This window comes from Xiphophorus couchianus, chromosome 19, assembly GCF_001444195.1.
Source record: "Xiphophorus couchianus chromosome 19, X_couchianus-1.0, whole genome shotgun sequence".
NCBI lineage: Eukaryota > Metazoa > Chordata > Actinopteri > Cyprinodontiformes > Poeciliidae > Xiphophorus > Xiphophorus couchianus.
The window spans coordinates 18,541,275-18,557,500 of record NC_040246.1 but is presented as its reverse complement, the minus strand read 5'-3'; the positions used below and the strand labels follow the sequence as shown (position 1 = coordinate 18,557,500).

Below are 16,226 nucleotides of genomic sequence, written 5' to 3'. Positions count from 1 at the left end.
TGCATCAAAGCTCGGCTCTACTTCCTGCACACCATGTCCCCAGGGAAGCTTCTGCAAGTAACTTGTTCTTATTTATATTTTTGTTTGTTTTGTTCCGTAACCAGGACCCAAAATGGTCAAATGTTTGTTTTTGTGCAAAAAGGGGAAGAAATAATCAGCTATTCAACCTCTAAATTGAACATCACATGCTTCCATCCCATGGCTGTCTTTTGCCACTACACACACACACACACACACACACAGACTGAACAGCTGGGGTTCTGAGTATTCACTGCATAAAAATCAAAGCGCCGTGTATTATCTCGTCTCGGTGACTTGTAGTTCTGCCTTTGAAAGAAGCTTCCTGTCTGAGATTCTGCAGAGGAAATTTTTTTTCAGCTTCCCAAAGCATTTCCGAGGAACTCTGTGCGTTTTATTTGTTCTGTGTGTTTTTGTTTATTTATGCACAGTGGTGCTTTCAGTTGCTGAATAAAACACGGTCAAGCAAAGTAGACTGGATCATTATAACTAATTAGGTTCTGTTAGGCTTCTGCACATGGATTATCATTTCATCGATCAAAACAGCTTTAAAGTCAGGAGAACTTTGACACTTCCATTGTGTTTTTTTTTGTTAATCTTTCTTTAGAAGAAAATTTTTCACAGCATGACCCACTTTCTTTTCTAATTAGCTTTACACTTTGATCTCTTCAAATATTTCTCAGATTTAGCAAAAAGTATCTGAGTTTTTTCCCCCCCAGAAACCGAACAACAAAGACCTGGTCACGATTCCATTTGTTGGAAACAAATGCATCTTTAAAGGGGACTTATTATGCATAATTCACATTATGAGTGTTTTTATTCTTCCATTTGAGTTTCTACTGCTTCTAAAACCCCTCCTAGCACTTAAAAAAACACCCAGCCTTTTTTTGTCACTAAGTTAACATTTTTGGTGTCTAGAAAATGAACCATTTCAAAACAACCCCAATTTTTTAGTCACATTCGACAGGCACTGTTACCTAGCAGCCATACTTGCACTTGTAAATGCCCTGAAGAAGGGGAGTGTTTTAATAAAAGAGCTGGACACGGTGCTTCTGCTCCAACGGTTATTATTAACTAGATTTAACAGCAGTATGTTAGCAACAGCGCTAACAACGGAGCTAACAACAGAATTTAACATTCGGAGTGCCAAAAGAACTCACAGCTTTCTGAAAGTCAATAAACTCATTTACAATATACAGGTGTGTATATATATATACTCATACCTGAAGAAGGGGAGTGTTTTAATAAAAGAGCTGGACACGGTGCTTCTGCTCCAACGGTTATTATTAACTAAGGAGGAAGTTCCGGTGCTCTTCACTATAGCTAGCGCAAGCGCTAGACTCCCCCTGCTGGTTGAATTTGACCACTGCTTCAGACAAATCAGACTAGCCAGCCTCTGAAATAACCACATTTCAATCCATCACATACTCCCCCTCAAAGTTAGATGTTGTCCTCAACATCATGAAATACTTTTATAAGGGCGGTTCTACAATGAGTCTTACAAACCTGGAGTTATGAAACATACAATTTTTTTGAGTCACATTTTGTCACTCGAAAAACTTAGAAAAGCTTCACGAACACTGCTAAAGAACATTGAAATTTTAAATTTCCACATAAGTCAGTTCACAGTATTTCTTACAAATCATATAAGCAAGTTTATAATGTCCTCACTTCTGGTGCCTTAAGCATCCTCAAAACCAGTCTGTTTTCCTTATCACTTCTTAAGTGCCACATTTGGAAAAAGTCCACATATTTCATTTTACAGTCCATACAAGTAAAGGTGCTGGTTGTTGCATAGCTGTACAGGATGCATCCAAGTTGGAAGTCTTGCATAAGAGGGAAGTGCAGCAATACTGTAACACGATGGAGAACCCATTTTATCATATTTTAGTGTCTTTGGGGGCCGACGCAGTCTTTGTGGTCGATGTGGTCTTATGTCCATTTCACATTCAGAAGAGCAACAAGTGTGATCAGTTGGGGTCATGGATGTCGCTGCACCAGTATCAGGTGAGTGTTGAGTTTGAATCACCTGGTTTCCTGACTGATGTTCAGAATCAAAGTCAAGCTGGTGAGCTTCCAATGCGCGCTCCATTGGTGCTGGTTCAGAAGAATCAGGTGTAGCTACAGGTGCCTCACTTGCTGATGTCGCTGGCTGAATTGATGAATGAAATAAGTTCATGGGATAATAATCATCTTCATCGTCCTCTTCCTCACATTCCTCCCTAGTGTCCTCTTTTGCTGTAGCTTTTCTTTTATTCTTTACAGGTCTGTTTGTCCTAGTTTCCAGTGGTAAGTGATCGCAAGGCAAGATGTGATTCCTGTGAAGTGTTCTACATCTTCCTTTCCCATGTTCAGGTCTTAGTTCATACACTGGGACATCTTTTCCCACTTGGCGAACAACGGTATGTATGACATCCTCCCAATAATTCCTGAGTTTACCAGGACCACCACGAGGAGTCAAATTCCTCACTAGCACCCGGTCTCCTGGAAACAACATTGAGCTCCTTACTTTTGCATCATAGATTCTTTTGTTTCTTTGGGCAGATTTCTGCACATTTTCTTGTGCAATGGCATACGCCTGCTGCATCCTTTCTTTCCACTGTTCAACATAAGCATGGTGATCCTGGTTACCGGTTTCTGCTGGTAGGCCGAACAACAAGTCAATGGGTAGTTTTGGGGAGCGGCCATATAACAGATAAAATGGTGAGAATCCTGTCACCTCTGTGCGTGTGCAGTTGTAGGCAAAGACAAGTTTATTCAGAGAGTCTTTCCAGTTTGTCTTGTCCCTGTCTGTGAGGGTTTTGAGCATCTGAATCAGTGTCCGATTAAAGCGTTCGACTTGACCATTTCCCTGAGGGTGGTATGGGGAAGTCTTTGATCCTGCCATACTGCAATATTTGGAGAGCTGAGAGAAAAGTTGGTTTTCAAACTCGCCACCTTGGTCATGGTGGATCCGTGCTGGGAACCCAAATCTTAGTGCATAATCATTGAATATTTTGTCAGCTACTGTCTTTCCAGATTTTGATGTTGTAGGGTATGCCTGTGCGAATCGTGTGAAATGGTCCACAATCACTAATATGTATTCATAGCCACCTTTACACCTATCTAGATGGAGAAAGTCCACTGACACAAGTTCAAAGGGCTGTGTGGTGACTATGTTTACAAGGGGAGCCCTTGTCTCACGGCTAGGTCTTTTCTGTTTCAGACAGGTACATCTCATTACATACTGTTCTATTTCGCGCCGCATGTAGGGCCAAAAAAAACGATCCCTGATCAATGATACTGTCCTATCAGTGCCCTGATGGCCCATCTGATCATGTAGGTCATTTAGGACCCTTGCTTTGTGTTGTTCTGGAAGAACCAATTGCTTCCTGTGGGCAGTCTTTCTCCAAAGCACCCCAGATTCATCCAACTCCAATTTATCCCATTCCCTTACTAAACACCGACCCTGTGGCCCAAGCCTGTTTAGCTCATGTCGTGGGGGTCTCACTCCAGACAATTTGGACTGCAACACCACCCCAGTAAGTAAATCATCTTTTTGGTCTTGTTGTATAGCTGCTGGGGCTAATGAAACAGAGTTCCCCTGAGTGTCTAGCATACTGCAAATAGAGGTAGGCATTGACCAGGAGGCATTTGGCTCGAACTGTGTCTCTACTGCCATTACAGTCGCTCCTACAGCATCATAAGACATCTCCTCTGTGCACTCAGCCATCAAGTTCTCTACATCCAGTGGCATCTGAGACAAGCTATCAGCATCAATGTTTTCTTTGCCCGGACGATATTTAACTGTGAAATTAAAGTCGGCGAGCTCTGCAACCCATCTACTCCCTGTGGCATTCAGCTTTGCAGTTGATAACACATAAGTTAGAGGGTTGTTGTCACTGTAAACGGTGAAAAAGGGGGCATAGTATAAATAATCGCGAAATTTCTCTGTGATAGCCCATTTAAGAGCAAGAAATTCTAATTTGCCTGAATGAAGATTATAATTTTTTTCTGGTGCTGACAGTGTTCGCGATCCATATGCAATGACGCGCAATTTTCCGTTTTGTTTTTGATACAGTACGGCTCCAAGGCCTTTACTGGATGCGTCTGTATGAAGAACGAATGGGAGAGAAAAATCTGGAAATGCCAATATGGGTGGCTGAGTCAGACAATTTATCAGTTGCTCAAGAACTTGTTGGTGACTGTCTGTCCACTCAATTGGAGTGTGGGATGGCACTACTTTTGCATTCCTGCAGTTTTGTGACTTCCTCCCCTTACAGCACGACTGGTTCTGATCTTTAACTGGCCCCTTAGTTAGATCATACAGAGGGGCAGCAATGCGGGAGAAATCTTTGATATACTGACGGTAGTAACTTAACAGTCCCAAAATTTGCCTCAACTCACCGACTGTTTTTGGTTCTTTGTCTTTTAAAACCTGGACAGCTGCAGTGTCAGAAGGATCTATCTTATTTCCCTCGGCTGATACAATCCTCCCGAGGTAACGGACTTCATTCTTAAACAGCTCACATTTGCTGGGTTTTAGTTTTATCCCATGTTGTCTGAGTCTTTGCAAAACGTTTCGAACATCATTAACGTGACTTTCAAATGTTTTACTAAAAACTAGTGTATCATCTAAATATGGTACACATATTTTGTCACGCAGCCCTTCTAGGCACTCTTCCATGCAGCGTTGGAAGGCTGCTGGGGCATTCATAAGCCCAAATGGAATCCTAGCCCACTGATATAAGCCCCAGGGCGTGACAAAAGCTGTCAACTCCTTACTGTCTTTCGCCATGAACCCCTGGTGGTACGCCTTTCCCTGGTCAAGCAGTGAGAACATGGTGTTTCCACCAAGTCCATCCATAATATCCTGAACTCTGGGGATTGGCTGTCGATCAGGGTAAGTTTTCCGATTTAGTTCTCTGTAGTCGATGCACAAACGCAACGAACCACACTTTTTCCTGACACAAACAATGGGGGAAGCATAGGATGAGTGAGATTTCTCAATCCATCCTTGCACAATCAAATCAGTTAGGTGGTTCTTCATTTCATCGTACAATGGTTTAGGAACAGACATGTAGGTACGAGCAACCGGTTCAGAATCTTTCAGTTTAATTTTTAACTGTAGTTTCTCTATACAGCCAATATCACTATCTGATAGGGAGAAAGAATCTGACTCCTCCCTTAACATCTCACGTACGATCTGTCTTTGAGTCTCATTCAGGTGACTGAGATCAATCGGTGGATCCCAGGGTTCTGTGGAAGCGTCATCTTTGGTATGGTGGGTCTGAATCTGATTTACAGAAGCAGACAAATGTGAATCGTCGTTTAGGCTGAATGGATACACAGATGTAACTGACTGTGCTGTGCCTATAACTGTTCTTTTTGTTAGTGTAATGTCACGATCAGTGGGGTTTTGTACACTAAGGATAACATTGGGCTGTGCACCTCTGTGTATTCGAAATAGTGTGTCACAAAACTGAAGTCCCTCTGGCCACAGTGGGTTTTCATCTGGCTCAAACACTAGAGTTGTGTCCTCTTTGAAAGGTCGGACATTTATTCTGCATTTTACTTGGACGGTACTACGGCTTGGTACAGTCATTCTCTGACATGCTGTGTTAACTAGGTACTCACTTGTTCGCTCCACACTCACTGCTTTAATGAAAGCTTTTTCATTTCCTTTTTTTAGTTTTGGGAAAGCCATGTTCACTGTTTTTAAAAGTTCCTCTGTCTCTTCATAGTTCATTTGTTTGTGTCTGTTAATAATAATACGTTCAATAACATTAAAGCCTATTATGGGACGGGGAAGATGGCTGCCTCTCATAACAAGCATTGGAACATAGAACCCTTCAAGACCAGCTGCTAGTTTAAACATTACTTCTACCCATCCTATGTATGGCATTTCTGTGCCATTAGCAGCCTCAAGTTGTAGGGGATCATCTGAGTTAACAATTTCTGCTATATCTCGAAGTTTCGCATCTGGGATGTTCTCCGCTTTCCAGGCTTCATCAATTGCAGAAACCTGCGAACCAGTATCCCAGAGCGCCTGTGTTTTCTTCTGCTGTAGATAGCAGCTAACAAGACACTTCTTCCCAACAAGGTCAACTAATGTAGAGTCTTTCTGTGACAGTGTGTTTTTCTTTTTACCTGTCATAGTTGTGCATAGATGTATGTTTTCAGCAGTTGTTTCAGTGTTTGTGGGTGGCTTACACTCTTTATGTTCTGGCCAATGACTCTCCTGGCACTCCTTGGAACAGTAAAGTACTCTTTTGCACACTGAACATTGTCCAAACGTTTGGGATCCTTCCATTCTTCCACAATTGGCACATTTTTGGGACGTTTTGGTGCACATGGTTACTCCCTGTCCCTCGGGGGCAACCTTCCTTCGTTTAAAGGGTGTTCTCTTGCAGTGGAGGGCGTGCGTTGATATCCTCTACATCCAGCCTGGAAATGTTCGCTGCTTCCACACCTGTAGCAGTGCTGGCAGAAATTTTCTCCCTGCTGCTGACATGCAAGGCACCTTGGTCTGGGGCGTGGCACTGGGTATCTTTGTGGTGCAAATCTCTGTTGAAATTGAGTAGTTCCTCTAATTGACCTCGGATCATAGGTTCCTTGATATTCCTGCAGAGGTCCTCTTTGATGATGAGCAGCTGCACCCTCGGTGCTCCAGGGAGCAAGCTGTGGAGTAGCATAAGCCCTGTGGTGGGGAAAACCATATTCTGCTTCTTGACACACATCAGGTTGTAATTTAGTTTTATCTTCTTTGTTGTAAATGGATTCTCTGATTTGTGCAACTTCAGTTTTGAGATCTTTGAGCAAAACCATATCTGCTTTGATTTCTTTCAGATCAGACAGCACATCTGGGGGAAGTGCAGCAACATTTTGGTGTCCCCCATGTCTCCTTTCATTATTTGTATCATTAGACTGAACTGCGTGCACACCGGTGGACCTTTGTGTGGTGTTTCTCTTCTTATCCTGTCTCTCTTTGTCATTAGCAGAGGCAGTATTGAGAACCTCTAAGAGCAGCTCATCTGAAGTACTTGATTTCAACAAGTGAGGTTGGAGATCAGTCTTTATGTTATCACTCTGAAGGCCTGTGAGAACCGTGTGCATGAACATGCTTTGCACTAATGCAGGATCGTACTTAAGGCCAGACTCAGCCTCTTGTGAAGCAAACAATATTTTTTGGCGCAAGTCCATTGCTCTGATCACAAAATTCTGTGCTGTCTCTCTGCTGCTCTGCACTTCTGTGGTAAGTTGTTTATATAACTCAGTTGCACTTCTCTCTTGATAATGTGAACGAAGGATTCTCCTAAGAGTGGGAAGGGACAGGTCACTCTTTCCTTCTAAGTAGCTGCGCAGTTGTAGGCCAGGTACTATTGCCCTAATGACAGCATCCACTATCTCTGGTTCAGGGTAACCTTTGCTAAGACCATTTTCTATTTGGCGGGCCAAACTGGAAAATGTTAACCTATCCTTTTGTCCAGGGTCGCCAATTTGACCTGAGATCTTAAATTCTTTTCTCCATGGGAGGTTGTTTTCATGGGCAGGGGAAGCCTGGGCAAACGCTGTTCTAATGTCCTTTGTATTTTTGTTTGCCAGGGTTTTCATTTCAGTTTCTTTCTGTTGAACTATGAGTTTTAGTTGTTCCAGTTCTCTGCTTAATTTCTCCTCCTCCTCATTTTCTTTTTCTGCTGCGCTGTTTTTGACAACTGTCTGCACTGATTTTATCATGTCCATTAAACTCAGCAAAGCTGACATTCCTTCATCCTCTAATTGTCTCAGTTCGTCACTTTCAATATACTTGATGATCATTGAAACAAGAATATTACGACTTTTGCCTGTAATATTGTCTTTGCTTGTTCCTGAAATTCCCAGGAAATCACATATTTCGCTCAGCTGGTCACTGGTAAGTTGGAAGAGGGCTCCTTTAATCTCAAACTGTAGATTGTCCATTTCTGAATCCATTTTTTTCATATATGTATATATATATTTTTCTTCTTCTACGTCAGTGGTAAAGTGTGCTGAAGAATAGTGTTTGCCAGTTACCGCAGAACTGTTGTTTCCTAGTAGCTTTTCTGCACCTCAGAATACAAAGTCCTCTTGGCTGGGCGTCACCTTGTTGTAGCTGCACTCTCCACTACCTGGGTTTTGATAATGGGATGGTTGATATGGGGCGTTCTCCTCTGCTGTAGGATTCCAGCGCCTCACCATCAACATCCGAGCGGTGCCTCCAAATGTAAATGCCCTGAAGAAGGGGAGTGTTTTAATAAAAGAGCTGGACACGGTGCTTCTGCTCCAACGGTTATTATTAACTAGATTTAACAGCAGTATGTTAGCAACAGCGCTAACAACGGAGCTAACAACAGAATTTAACATTCGGAGTGCCAAAAGAACTCACAGCTTTCTGAAAGTCAATAAACTCATTTACAATATACAGGTGTGTATATATATATACTCATACCTGAAGAAGGGGAGTGTTTTAATAAAAGAGCTGGACACGGTGCTTCTGCTCCAACGGTTATTATTAACTAAGGAGGAAGTTCCGGTGCTCTTCACTATAGCTAGCGCAAGCGCTAGACTCCCCCTGCTGGTTGAATTTGACCACTGCTTCAGACAAATCAGACTAGCCAGCCTCTGAAATAACCACATTTCAATCCATCACATACTCAGCCCTGTTACTTAGCAACCACAGTCCATCAAGTAACTTTTCAGCAAGATATGAGTTGTTTTTTTTAAGTAAATTATTCCTTAATATTGATTTTAAAAAACCATTAGTTCCACTCGCAGATTATTTCAGTTATAACATGGGAACATGTTGTTTTGAGTTAAATAATCTGATAATCTTTTTTTTAAATCAATGATGAGTTATTGACTTAAAACAAGCTCCTATATCTTGCTGAAAGATACTTAGTTCTGAATGATTTCAAGTGTACTAAGACATTTTCTGTAGAAACTGGACCAAAAATAGATTTTTTGTTTTTGCAGTGTAGTGAAGACCCATCTTCGATCTTACTTATCGCAGCCTTGAAATCCAGTTGGGGTGTTTTTTTAAACAACCTTAAGCATCTTTTCTTCTGTCGACAGTTCGTCTGGTTGCACACAATGCCCGATGTGTCCCGGAGGAACAGAAGCTCTCCAGACCTCTGCTAAAGACTGCACCCCCTGCCGACCAGGTATTCACATTAGCATTTTCCTGCAGTTTGTTTTTTAAAAAATCCAACAGAAAACAGAGGAATTGTTGTGAATCCAGTTTGGTTTCAACAGGTATGCACAAAGCTCCCCATCAGACGATGTGTCAAATCTGCAGCAGTGGCTTCTACCAGATCCTCTGGGGTCAGGAGAGCTGTGACCTCTGCCCCGAGAGCCACTACTGCCCTGTGAGCGCCGCACACTCTCAGAACAAACAATGGTTGAACTGGAAGAAATGCTGCGTCCAGTTGTACTCGGAATTGGGAAATTCGGACTCCCCAGTTGGAAAAGTCAATTGGAATGCCCCTCAAAAGTCATCTTTCCCACTGGGAAGATATGTGCTTCAATATGGCTGCTTCTCACATCAAGAGTAAAACATATTTATCTTACAAAACACATATGAAAAAGTCAGTCTAAAAATCAATATTACATGTAGCACTTGCAACTCTAAACTGAAAAAAAAAAATGTGTTTGTTTATGGAAAGTAAAGCTTAAAATAGTTTGTAAGAGCAATTGCAAACAATGTTTACGGCGTTGCCATGTTGAAATTCCGACTTTTAGAGAAGGGGTTTTCTGCAGATTCAAAGTTGCCGTTTCTTAAACAGTGGCTACTTCCAGCAGCAGAACTCTTTCGGGAACTTACAGAAATCATCTGGGGTGACTGCTTTAAAAAAGATTAACAAGAAAACAAGAACTTAACAATACAATTTATTTGTCTTAAGGCCAGTTTATATTACTTTTTGATTGTTTTTTAATATCTTTATTCATTTTTAAAAACTTCTTATGTTAGTTTCACATTATTTCATTAACCAAAAGGTTATCAGCATTTAGCCCTCCCTACATAAAAACAACTTGGAAAAATCACAATGTTTTTTATTAAAACAGTGTGATTTATTGTCTTATTTTGAAAATGTAACCGGTTCTGTGTTAAGAGAGGCGGGAAGGGAGAGACTCCGCTAATGTTGTACCGGTTAATCTTCCTACCGTTATATATTTAAGGGCTAATAAGTCTTCTGATATCATGAGTTATAACAGCAAGCTCATGAAACTAAAAAAAAAGACAAAGGAAAGTCCGATGCTAGCGAAGTAAGCTAGCGATATTTTAAAAAAGAAAAAAGTTGAAAGGTTAAAGTTAATTTCGTCCAATCGGGAGAGGTCCTCGAGAACGCTGTTACGTCGGGTGTGACGTCAAACCCAGTTCAGGGTTCCCACTTCCCAGGCAACTGGAGCGTCTGCAGAATCTCTTCGTTGTATGACGGAGCGGTTGTTCTTTCAGAGCCCGGACGTGAACCCCATTCAGTGTCCGAGCGATGCTTTCTGCCCCAAAGGCAGCACGGCGCCGGGTTACTGCATGGAGACGTTCTTCAGGAAAGCAGGGGACACCTGTGAACTGGCGCCGGTTACTATAGCTCTGTTGGTCGTCGGAGGGGGCGGTGAGTGGTTGGTTTGAACAAAATGACAGAACTTAGAAAAATAAGCTGCAATAAATTAATCTATATTTTGTTTTCGAAGATTATTATTATTATTATTTAATACACCCCTTGGGTTTCCACAGTAAGGTGTGATGTGAGCGCGCCCGCGGCCGCCATCTTCTTTTACCATCATGTTTTACACTTGGTAAAACAAGCTTCTATTTGAACTTTGAATTCATATCAACTCTACAACAAAGTATAAGGGTCAAGCTGCTACAATTGTTTAATACAATAATAAAATGATAATATTACAAGAATACATTCGTAGTAATATATTACCAGAATAAAGTTGTAATTTTATGAGAACTTCAACATGAATAATAAAAATTAATTATACAAACTTTTTTTCTCATTAAAACAACTATTTTCTTGTAATTTTGATTTTAGTATGTTCTTCTGGTAAAATTGCAACTTTATTATGCTAAAACTATGACTATTCTGTTATAGTTAAGTACAAATTCTCATAGCTTCTCTTTAAAACTTCATCTTACAATTCACAGAAGGAATGATTGAAGTGAAAGCCACTTTTTGAAAATATTTTCTATCATTTGTAATTTCCTCTTTAGAAAAGAAAGAGGAAAAAATTTTATTAAAATCAGAAATGTTATTTTTAAGTGATATCACCCAGCGCAACTTTCAATACATCTGAGACGTCTCTCAATTATTTTAGTATATGTTAGGTTTGTGTTGTGTTTTTCTTATGGAACTGTTTGTTTTGTAACTCATTGCTTCGGGTTTTGTTAAGCGCAAACAGGAAAACATTTAAACTTTCCGGAAGAAGTGGTGATATCAGAACACATTTCTTCTTTTCTTGTTTTATCTTCATACGTAACTGGATCTTATGTGGCACAGTCAGCTGCTAGAAGTTAAAACATAATGAATAATCAGAGTCATGCTGAAACATCAGTGCAGTCTTTGATTGATCACTTCCTGTCTCTGTTCTTCAGTGGCTTTACTCCTCATCATTTTGTTGGTTCTTCGTCGACGCCGGGACTCTGACGGAGAGCTGGCAGTCGCCCGCGCTCCTCTACTACGCAAAGAGCGTCCTCAGGGTCGGTACTACGGCCTGCCCTGCGACACGGAACCAGTCTATGCCGGCTGGTGAACCCTTTCCAAACTGAACTGTAACTTCAAAGGTGACCTATTATGCTTCCTTCAACATATTAGGATAGTTTTATGGCCTACACAAAACATGCTCATTACATTTTTTACATAAAATCTTTCTTAGATAATGAGATTTTAATCTGCTAAGTTCTGCCTATTTTGAGCTGTTTTAGGTACTCTTGTCACTTCCAAATAAGCTCAACATTTGCAGTCATATATGAAAATGGCTGCAAACAGACGCGCAATTATAAAACCATACCTCTTTGAAAAGCGTTAGCAGAGCCTCCCACACAACCAGCAAGAAGGCAGAAAGAAGTTACATGATGGTAAGTCAACAACAAAAAATGTCTTTTTCAGCAGCCATTGTACAGCGCATGCAGCAGCAAAACAAGTTGATCAGACGTGCCGGAGGTGGTTGCTAGGTGACGAGCGGAACTCTGCTGGGGTTGCTAGGTAATGGTGCAGCACCCTTTGTGACTTGGGATGTTTTTGAAATGTCTAATTTTCCAGACACAGCTGGTTGTTTTTTTGTTTATTTTTTTTATTTTTTTAAGCTCTTTTACTGTTTTAGGAAGTTGAGATCCAAATCAAAGAGCAAATGTGAATTTTGCATAATAGGTCCCCTTTAAAGTTCTGAACTGGTGCCTGAAAACACTTTAATTACCTAAAACGAGAGCGACAAACAGAGGTGAGTAATTCTGGGATTTGCGATGTCATCTTTTACAAACCGTTTAACTGAGAAAAACAGCCTCTCAAAGTACTTTAATGTTGGATAATTGGAGTTTTACTTTAAAATGTGGTGGAAAACATGTTTTTTTTATTATGGAAAGAAATTTTTACACAGTTTCATTTCATTGTTAGAGAATAATAAAGGCATTGTTCACTTCAGTTAAATTTATCCCACATCCAGCTGTTTGGATGCATTCAGTGTGCTGTAAAAAATTTTTGTGCCTTTATATTTGGCTTGTTTTTTCCTTTGGAAAATTATCTGCTGATTGCTGTTTATTTGCTTATTTTGATGTATATTATGTTGGATGTTTCATTTGTGGGTTTTAAAAGTAAAATAAATAAAACATTAATTTGATTTTTATCTGTTCTCAGTCTAGAAATTATGACTTTTTGCGCACATGCTGGACCAAGACAGAACTTTATCTGTAAAAAGTCAGAACAAGAGAAACACGCTGCAGGTTCAAGATGAAAATATATTCTGCTATCTGAAAAGCCATCACTGCTACAACCCATAAACACTTCTGTCACAAAATATATATTTAATCCCACAGCACTGAACTCATACTCAGAGGAAGCAGATCTAAATATTCATCCAAAGACTGTGACAAATGGCGCATTTGAGGATCAGATAAGCATGTCTGCAGAGGAATGTTTCCATAGGAGACCGTCAATAAATCAAAAATATCAACAGAGGATTTCAGGAAGCAGAAGCTGCTTTCAAGGTTTTACACAAGCAAAACCTGGATTTCCTTTTAAATTTAATAAGGGTCAGGGATTTTTTCCCCCCCTGTTTTTGAAAAGAAAGGATAATTAAATAAACAAATCAAGCTCATGGGATACTTTTCCGCTTTATGAGCCTGACATTTCTCTAATTTTTGTGGTTTTTATTGGTACTTTTCAAGGGAATTTAAGAGTTGTATTTTGGATGCTCTAATTTTCTAGTTTTACTTATCTTTTGTAGCTACCTATTTGAAAGGGACAAAAGAAGACAAATGAAGTTGAGGAAATATGTACATGCATCTGATAAACAGTTCAGTTTTCAGTTTATCATTTAAGATATTGCAGCTTCAGCTCTTCAGAAATCAACTTAATGATGCTGCAATTTTGTTTTTCTGTCTGGTATTTTGCATAGATTAAGCTAAAGAACAAATTATTTCTGTGCTAGTAGTGACATGTCTGAAGATTCCTTCAGTTTAGGAGGTTTTTATACCTGGATGTCTGAAAGTTCAGGGTTAAATTCTTCTGAAAATACTCAGATACGAGAGTGCATAGAAAAAAAACTGTACTTCAGAAACTCTGGACTAAGGGATTATAGAAAAGCATAGCAGCAGGGAAGTAAAATACTAATAAATAACTATTGACAATGAAAATTAAGAAAGTCCACTAAAAATCCAAAAGTCTGACTGTAATCTCAAAATTCTGAAATTAAATTCAAAATTATGAGAAGAATTTTTTTCTCAGTGACCCCAATCATTTTATTTTGAAAGTAATTCAGTGCAGGATAAAAGGAAAAATATCAGATATTCACTGAGACGTTTCGGAGATTCCGTAAATAACTGCAAGTGTTCTGCACTGAACGCTAGGGGGCAGTGATGTTCATCATGTAGGTTAACTTTACAATCGAATGAAAGAAATTTGCCCAAGTAGGACACCGTAGGTAGGAATTAGAAAAGAAGAAAACATGGCGGCCGCGGTGGTCAGAAGGTTGTCAGGTGTGTTTTTGACGTTTTTCTTCTTGTTTCTGTGTGTGTTAAATTTGTCGATTTTATGTTGTTAATGTAATTTTAGGAAACACTTTGTGGTCTGACCCGGTTAGCTTGGACGTTCCGGTGGTTACTAAAGTGGGGAAAATCTGCTTTTTCCTCCCCGTTATGTTTTATGATGTCTCCGTTTTTGTACCAGGGCTGCTGAGACCTCTATCCCGCTCCGTAGGAACCAGTTCTCCTCAGATCCGTCTGCTGTCCGGGTTCAACCGGGCTCAGCCTCTCTTCGGAACAGTTACAGCCGCTGTCTGCGCTCCCATCCGGGCTACTACGGCTCAGACGCCCCGCTACCCCCTCCTGCAGCGGTAACCGTCTATTTATTACCATTTTATACGCGGTTTTTGTATTTCACGATAGTTGTATTAATTTTTGATGACCAAAATAGAGAAATGCGTGTAAAAAAGAAATAGGCACAGGGCATCCGAGATCACAGCCGAAGACTGACGATGTTACGTCTGAAAGTCGGATCTCTTTAATCAACGTCACACCCACCTGCTAGCAAAGTCATCAGCTTTTTAGCTCATAAAGTTGAGATTTTATGGAGATTTATTCAAAGGAAAGGAGAATTTACAACCTCCTAGTCGTAAATTTGACCCACCAGCACCCTTACAGAGGGACATAAACCTCCATATTGAGCACATTCTGCATTTTATTCCTCACAACTGCAATGAGAAGAGATAAAGTGTCAGCAGTCCAATTTCTCTCAACAGCTGTGAATAGTTCATAGCGATTAGCTGTTGTTTGGTTGTGTTGCACAAGCAGCAGTGAATGGAAGCAGCAGAAAGTCTCACTTTTCTCCACATAATCAAATGAGGACAACCAGTCTCACAATCATGTAGCCCAAAAACATTCAAGGTGCACTTGTTGGATGGAATGAGTGTTAAAAATACTGAAATATGATTTATTTATTTGGTTCACAAGGAGGGAAAATTATGATAAATGAACAGAGAAAAACATTGTGAGGAAATGCTATTTATTTAATCTGCAGACATCAGAGTAAAGCAACAAATTCTCACCTGAAAAACATGATGCATGATGCATTGTTTACTCCCTGCTCGATCTGTCTGTGGTAGTTGTGACTAAAAACTGTTTTGTCTTCAATTGTCAAGTTTCAGTTGTTCTCTTAATTCTAATATTCCAGGTATTAGTATTTTACAATAGACAGTTTTTAGGTGGTTTTGGAAAAAACATGCTATTTACTTCCACTGATCTACATCCCATATTTCCCTGGAAAAAAAATTCAATATTTTGTCAAAGTCGCAAATTTTCAAGAAAAAGGTAAAGTTTTTATACAATTAAAGGAATAAATTTACAGTGTTATGAAGTGAGAAATTTAAAGATTGAAAAGTTGCATATTTGCATCAAAAAGTGACATCTGGATATTTTCCGAAGTATTTATTTTTTCCTTCCTTTCTATTTTACTTAACGTTTCTGTGTGCTGTTTCAGGGTTTCAGCTCTGGTTCCCAGCCTGACCTGGCAACCCTGCAGAAACTTGACATATGTCAGCCTGAAGAAAGGAAAGAGGAAAACAGTAAGCGCGGTGACCGACCGGTTTATGCGGCTGCACTGTGGCCTTTGGATCAGGCGCAAGGTGTGCCTTTTTTTTTATTACCTGTCAGAAAAACTAGTTTCTGCTTAAATTGCATTTAACAAAGAGTTCTTGCCCTCTGACCAGGCTGGGTACAAGAAGAAGCTGTGGAAGAAGCTGCCCGCCAGACGAAAGCGCTTGAGGGAAATTGTTTTCTGTAACAAGACTCAGTGCAGACTCCTGGACAAAATGACCTCTTCTTACTGGAAACGGAGAAACTGGTTCCTTAATGATCCATATCAGAAGTACCACGACCGGGTCAACCTCCGAATAAAATAATGCTCTAATCCTAAATGCAATGTAATAATATCAAACATCCATATTGTTGTCATAAAATAAAACTTAAAGTCAAAACATCTCATACTTGTTCTTTGAAG

At 40.1% G+C, this 16,226-nt stretch overlaps 2 protein-coding genes across 2 annotated transcripts in view; both read left to right on the top strand.

Annotated features, from left to right (window-relative positions):
- Positions 1-12,858, top strand: part of LOC114133948 (major surface trophozoite antigen 11) — a 16,804-nt gene extending 3,946 nt beyond the window's left edge. The window contains exons 5-9 of the mRNA XM_028000109.1: positions 1-57; positions 9,088-9,176; positions 9,268-9,380; positions 10,469-10,625; positions 11,612-12,858. The exon at positions 1-57 is cut by the window's left edge and continues 7 nt beyond it. Of these exons, the coding sequence (XP_027855910.1) occupies positions 1-57; positions 9,088-9,176; positions 9,268-9,380; positions 10,469-10,625; positions 11,612-11,769 (574 nt within the window). The 3' untranslated portion in view covers positions 11,770-12,858. The remainder of the gene's footprint in view (positions 58-9,087; positions 9,177-9,267; positions 9,381-10,468; positions 10,626-11,611) is intronic.
- Positions 12,859-14,052: 1,194 nt separating this feature from the next.
- On the top strand, positions 14,053-16,206 carry mrpl35 (mitochondrial ribosomal protein L35). The gene is made up of 4 exons (XM_028000124.1): positions 14,053-14,209; positions 14,400-14,565; positions 15,708-15,852; positions 15,937-16,206. Exons 1-4 carry the CDS (start codon positions 14,179-14,181, stop codon positions 16,126-16,128), a joined length of 534 nt encoding a protein of 177 aa, XP_027855925.1. The 5' UTR covers positions 14,053-14,178; the 3' UTR covers positions 16,129-16,206.
- Positions 16,207-16,226: the final 20 nt, after the last annotated feature.

Bases quoted from the DNA above. Each gene is read 5' to 3' on its own strand.
- mrpl35 (XM_028000124.1), top strand. From the start codon at position 14,179: ATGGCGGCCGCGGTGGTCAGAAGGTTGTCAG. The intron at 14,210-14,399 runs GTGTGTTTTTGA...TTTTTGTACCAG, and splicing joins GGTGGTCAGAAGGTTGTCAG to GGCTGCTGAGACCTCTATCC. The intron at 14,566-15,707 runs GTAACCGTCTAT...GTGCTGTTTCAG, and splicing joins CGCTACCCCCTCCTGCAGCG to GGTTTCAGCTCTGGTTCCCA.